Source organism: Dipodomys spectabilis, unplaced genomic scaffold (genome assembly GCF_019054845.1).
Source record: "Dipodomys spectabilis isolate Male_0828 unplaced genomic scaffold, ASM1905484v1 ptg000532l, whole genome shotgun sequence".
NCBI classification, from domain to species: Eukaryota; Metazoa; Chordata; class Mammalia; order Rodentia; family Heteromyidae; genus Dipodomys; species Dipodomys spectabilis.
The window spans coordinates 568,740-575,000 of record NW_024871209.1 but is presented as its reverse complement, the minus strand read 5'-3'; the positions used below and the strand labels follow the sequence as shown (position 1 = coordinate 575,000).

Sequence of the window (6,261 nt, the reverse complement as noted above, 5' to 3'; positions counted from 1 at the left end):
AATTCACCCTTCAGACATCCGTATCGGTTCCTATTTTGGATTTTGGGGGTGTAGATGTCATGAAGACGCCTACAATGTTCGTTCTCACTGTCCCCCCGCCCCATTCCATCACTGCCTTGTGCAGATCCCGTCCCTCTTGGAGCCTGTCACCCGAGGGTGTGGGCTGTGCTAATTCTAACAGCATCCTGGTGGCGGTAAACATGCATGCTTTATGCTTTGAGAGAAGCCCACCCCCACCGCCCCACACAGACACAATCTGAGCGCTTATGTCAGGCTGTAAAAGCTTCTTGGTTGCTTAGAAACCACCTAGAGGCTGGGACGCCTTTGAGGCAGCTGCTCCTCCAGTAGGTGAACCTCACAGCGAGACTGTGGAGTATTTGCCAGGCTCTCCCTGCCTGCCTTCTCCAAGGCTCAGAAAGTCAGAAGTCCGGCTCTCATTTTTTCCCCCCTTCAGTTCATGTTGCATGGTGGCCAGAGGCCACACCGAGGGAATTCCAAGACTTTTGGCCTCCCAATCTGTGCACTGAATTAGCTTTTCTTTCTAAAGAACCCAGCCTCGGGCACTCTGTCACAGCAATAGAAACAGATGATGGGGGCCAGGGCCACGGGTCACGTGACCTTGGGAAGTTCACGGGCTCCCCGTCATGTTGGGAGAGGGGTGACTGGGTTGCGAGTTCCGACCTCATCCACGGGTTCATCCGCTGAGGGGTTCATAACAAACAGCTCCTGGGAGCAGGTGGAGACCTGGGAGGCTGGGGCTGGGTTGCCTGGATGGCTGTTCTCATCCTGCATCTGGACCTGGAACACATCCATGTTCAATTCTTCAGGTCTTTTCTGTGTCATTTCCTTCCTGCTGGTCCCAAGAGTCGGTTTCCGCCAGGACTGCTGATCGTAGACACGTTCATAAAGATTGGAGCTGTCCTCTGTATCAAAGAAGGCCAGCATCGTCACCGTCCTCAGACGAGACCGCGGGAGCTGCCGCTCCAGATCACCATGGACTTCCCTGTCCCACCCCTTCACACGCACACCCAGCCTGCCCGGGCCTGCCCTGAGTCACCGCCATGCAGAGGATGAGCCCCGAGCGCCGAGCATGCCACACACGAGTCCATACTGCGGTGTACACACGTGTCTCCGCCTGGCCGCTTGTCCCTCCAAATTTACGATTCAGTTCATATGAACTTACCTTGCAGGGAAACAGCTCCTCGATTCACAGCATTTTGAGTCTGACCTCCGCGTGCCGGGCAGGCCTGGCGCGAGCGGTTTCAAGAGTGCCCACGGCCTGCCGTGGCCTCCTGGCTCTGTGCTCGAGGGCTGGGCTTCTCCCCGCAGAGCCACGCCTCTCCGGGCTTCGAGGGCGGTTGTGATCTGGGGCAGCACCTCTCCGTCTTTGTAAGTCTCTGCCTCACACACAAGGCCCCCGCACGGGGCATACTGAGGGCCCATGCTGAGTCTGCTGGCCGAAGCCATCCTGAGCGCTGCGCCGGCCTCTTCACCATCAGGGTTTGACTTCTAACCCCACCCACCGCTTCCTAGACATGCGTGGCTCCCAGGCTAGCCCCTGGCCCACAGGTGGATGGCAGGATTCTCTTCCCCAGGGGCTATTTCCTGACCACAGGGTTCAACCTGCTAGACCTGAGTGTAAAAGGTCTGGAAGGTGATGGGGGGGGGGGGATTGAGTCTCCAGGTGGGGTACAGGGGAGCACCCAGGGCACACGGCCTTCTCCCGACATGCTCCTGTGAGCCGTCAGGCAGGCCTGGGGTTCTCTGAGTCCAGGTGCCTGAGGTCCCTTCTGCCCCGCTGCCCACCTGCGGGGACCCCGAGGCTTGTGTACGCTGCGCGGGCCGGCTGAGGGCAGCGCCAGCCTGGCTGGACACCACACTGCTGGACCGCTGGACACTTCAGCTGCTTCACAGCGGTTTAAGGCACTGTCTGCTGCCCCGCCCCCATCCCTGTGCCTGACCTGGGGTCGGCGACCGTAGCGCTCGGGTCCCTCCTCGCTGGGGTGGGACAGGACAGGAAGCAGGAGCTGGAGCAGGAGGCAGCCTCATCCCCAGACAGATGCCCCCTGGTGCACCCACCCACCACCCCGCCCCCAGGACACCCCTCGGCTCAGACACGGGCCACACCAGGAGCCTCTTGTAGATGTAACATTTGTTATTTTTATTGGAAAAAGCTGGTATTCACATATTTATATTCTTTTTTCAACAGTTGGATAGTTTGTGAGACACCGAAGAAAGAATGCACCTATGAGTGACAGAGTTGGAGACGATCAGGCCCAATGACACCGCCCTGTCCCCGCTGAGCCCCACCACGCCAGAAGGAAAACCCAACCCCAACAACGCCACACCGACGACGCCAACACCCCGACACTCAGAGTCAAGACACGTTTTGTGACCTGGCTTCGGGCCCGCCCGCCCCGCCCCGCCCCGCCCCGCGCTGCCCGCCCCCTCCCAGCTTCCCCCCCCCACATACACACTTGTTACCACCGAGTGCTTTGGGCAGGAATCCAGAGAAGATCCTTTTGTCCTTTTGTATCTTTTCTTTTTGCTTTTTGGTTTGGTACCCCAAGTTGAAAACAGAAGACTCTCCCTGCTTTTTGCAGATCTTGTAAGATTTACACTTTGAATACAGTAAATGTTCACTTAAACCATGACTCAAAAAAGGCAAACTTCCTCTCGTAAGTCTGAATCATACAAGGGAGAGACATGGTGCCAGATCCCCGAGCAGTTGTGTAAGGCCCTCACTGGGTTTTGGCTTTAACAAGAATTCTATACAATGTACCACATTCTCGAACCTCTTTACAAAGGGGGCTGGGGAGGGGGCAGTCAACCGATCCTTGGATCATTAAATTGAGTTAGGGTAGATATGTACATATAATACCGTCCAGGTCACCTGGCTTGTAGAGTGATCTATAAACAAACATTCTTCATTCACGTCGATTAAAAAAGAAAAAGGAAAGCCGATGGCCCCCTGCTGTGTAAATGTGTGGCCGGGAGTCAGGGCGCATGCGCGTTGTGCTTTTCCACACATACAAGGAGCCGGTGGTCCCCGGGGGAATCTCAGTTGGATGTTTCCCGCGTGTTCGTCCAAGGTGTAAAACACAAAAACAAACACAAAATGAAGATTGACATTGGCTTCAAGTGTGCCCGTCTGCCCTCTACTTCCCGAATCAAAACACCAGCCACGCAAGGACCTCAGGAGGTGCGGGTCTGGGGTCCCGGCCTGCAGACCGGGGGACAGCGCTTCCTGACGTGGGGCTGCGGCGGGGCCCAGAGAGCCGGGAGAAGCACGCGAGGGTGGGTGGAGCCACGCCCCGCAGGGCACAAGGGAGGGGCAGGAACCATCCACACGCTTGCTGCGTCCCGCTTCGCAGGATGGAGAAGTCTCCTTTCCAGAACCTTCCCTCGGGGTGGATGCTGTGTCACCAGGCCGGAGGAGGGCCTGTGTGCAGCCACGGCCCACCACGGGGGAGGGCTGGCCTCCTTGCTTCGAGCCTCAGTTTCCTCCTTTGTGCCCTGCGTCCCCACCGCGCTGTGTCTGTAGAGGAAATGACCGGACCCCCAGCGTGGGGCCGCGGGCCGCGCGGTGCTGGCTCCCAAAGCGCCCAGGGTGTGAAGCTGGAGAAGCCCCGCAGGGAGGGCAGCGGGGAGCCGGGGGTGGCGGGAAGCGAGGGCCGGGGCACCCCCACATCCACACCCCTTCCCTGGAGGAAGCCGCACCAACAGGGGCCCTGGGGTCCAGAAAGACTTCAAGCGTCCGCAGAGCTGGGCAGCATTCATGGCCGCGCACGCCGGAGCCAGACACGGCTCGCCTTCCCCCTCCGCTCCCCGAGGGCCGGGCCGGGGCTGGGGGATCCTCACCCAAGACTGTATGAAGTCCTAACAAGGCCAGGACCACAGCCAGACACGGGGACACAGGCGCACGAAGGAACCCTGACCACCGGGCCCCGCTAATCACATCTGCTTTATGACACAGGCGCACGAAGGAACCCTGACCACCGGGCCCCGCTAATCAATCACATCTGCTTTATGACTTGTGGCTGTGGCTGCACATCTGTCTTGGGATCTGGGGCGCGGCTCCCCACATTCCACCCACACCGGATCCGGCTCGGGGCGCTGGCGGGGTGGGGGCCACACGGCCGGGTCCCCACACGGCCGCCCCTGCGGCTGGGCACTGAGGGTCACGTCGGGACACCGGGCCAGGCCGCGGGGAGGGCCGGCTGCGGCCGCCCCCTAGTGCGCGTCGGCATTGACCTTGTCCTGGAAGATGTAGAGGTTGTTGGTGGCGGCGATGGCGATGATGTTCTCGGCCGGGTGCCAGGCGGTGTGCAGGATTTTCTTGGTGAAGTCCAGGCTGTCCACGCTGATGTCGTCCCGCCGCCGCTTGCCGCCCAGGCACACGCGCCGAGGCTTCAGCACCGCCCGCGGCTTGCTGCTCTCCCGAGACGCCTCCAGCGTCACGTCCCGCTTCGTGTTGCGGTCGAACATGCGGAAGAAGTTGTTGTAAGCCCCCGTCATGATGACGCTGCGGGGAGGGCGGGACAGGGGTCAGCCACAGGGGTCAGCCGAGGAGGGGGAGGTGGGGGGACACCCAGAGCCGGCACGCCACCCTGCATGTCACCTTTCTCCAGGGATTCCCTGTTCCCAGTATCTCTGTCCCCCCTCGGACTCTGGGGCCAGGAGCTGGGCCCCTGCACGCACAGTAAACGCACATCCTCGGCTGCTCTCCTCCAGTCTCACACAGCCCTGGACTTGGGGCCACGGAGGACAATCGCTGAAGATGCCTGGCCTCGCCTCCGTGGCCAGCCCAAGGCCTCTGAGCCCAGGCCGCCTGCCCACCTGAGAGGAGACCCCCACACCTCAGGGAGAGGGCCGTGACTGAGACAGGAGGAGCAGAGGGAACCGTCGACAGGAGTTGGGCTCAGCACGCGACAGCAGGGCGGTGGGTCCTGTCCAGGGGTCTTCGGGGTGCTGGGAGCTGGGGAGGGGTGCTGGGGTCACCATCGCAGCTTGCATTTCCTGTGCCTCAGCCAGCATGATGGGGGGGCTGCCTCTTGTCCACCCCACAGCCCTGGCTGGTCTGGTGTCATGTGAGGACCCCAGGAGCAGCCAGGGGAGGGGCTGCGTCTGACGTGCTGACGTGCTACTCAGACGGAAGGCCTGGGGGCGGGGGTGCTGGAACCTTCTCTCCCTCACTGCTGGGCATGCAGGTTCAGAAGGTAAGACTCAACATGCTACTTGCACTTCTCAAAGGGTGGCGGGATGGCCAGAGAGGGACAGATGGATGAAGAGATGGGATGGATAGATAAATGGATGGAATTGAAGGATGGAAAATTAATGGATGGATTTCAAATGAATGGATGGACAGATGGATGGATGAATGGATGGGTGGACAGATGGATAGATGGATAGATGAGATGATGGACAGATGGATGGATAAACGGATGGATGGACGGATGGTGGACAGATGAATGCGTGGACAGATGAATAGATGGATGGAAAAAACAGGTAAACATGGATGAATGGATGGGCAAAGGAAAGAATGGGCAAGTAGATGAATAGACAGATGGCGATGGGTGGAAAGACAGACGGCATTTATCCAAGTGAGGAAGGCCTCACATGGACTCTGCCATTTTCCCCTCAGACGTCCTAGCAAGGCAAGAAAGGACATTGCCGGCCATTCTGCAGCACAGGACGTGGGATGGACCAGAGCAACGGGGCCACAGGGTGTGGGGCTCCAGCTGAGCCGTGCGCAGCCACGGGACGGGGGAAGGGGGCCACAGGGTGTGGGGCGCCCGCTGAGCCGCGTGCAGCCACGGGACGGGGGAAGGGGCCACAGGGTGTGGGGCTCCAGCTGAGCCGCGTGCAGCCACGGGACGGGGGAAGGGGCCACAGGGTGTGGGGGGCCGTGCGCAGCCACGGGACGGGGGAAGGGGGCCACAGGGTGTGGGGTGCCCGCTGAGCCGCGCGCAGCCACGGGACGGGGGAAGGGGCCACAGGGTGTGGGGCTCCAGCTGAGCCGTGCGCAGCCACGGGACGGGGGAAGGGGCCACAGGGTGTGGGGGGCCGTGCGCAGCCACAGGACGGGGGAAGGGGGCCACAGGGTGTGGGGTGCCCGCTGAGCCGCGCGCAGCCACGGGACGGGGGAAGGGGCCACAGGGTGTGGGGGGCCGTGCGCAGCCACGGGACGGGGGAAGGGGGCCACAGGGTGTGGGGTGCCCGCTGAGCCGTGTGCAGCCACGGGACGGGGGAAGGGGCCAC

At 61.1% G+C, this 6,261-nt stretch overlaps 1 protein-coding gene across 1 annotated transcript in view; it reads right to left on the bottom strand.

Moving 5' to 3' along the window:
* Positions 1–4,201: 4,201 nt before the first annotated feature.
* Ppp2r2c (protein phosphatase 2 regulatory subunit Bgamma) overlaps positions 4,202–6,261 on the bottom strand; it is a 61,776-nt gene continuing 59,716 nt past the window's right edge. The window contains exon 9 of the mRNA XM_042670283.1: positions 4,202–4,525. Within this exon, the coding sequence (XP_042526217.1) occupies positions 4,234–4,525 (292 nt within the window). The 3' untranslated portion in view covers positions 4,202–4,233. The remainder of the gene's footprint in view (positions 4,526–6,261) is intronic.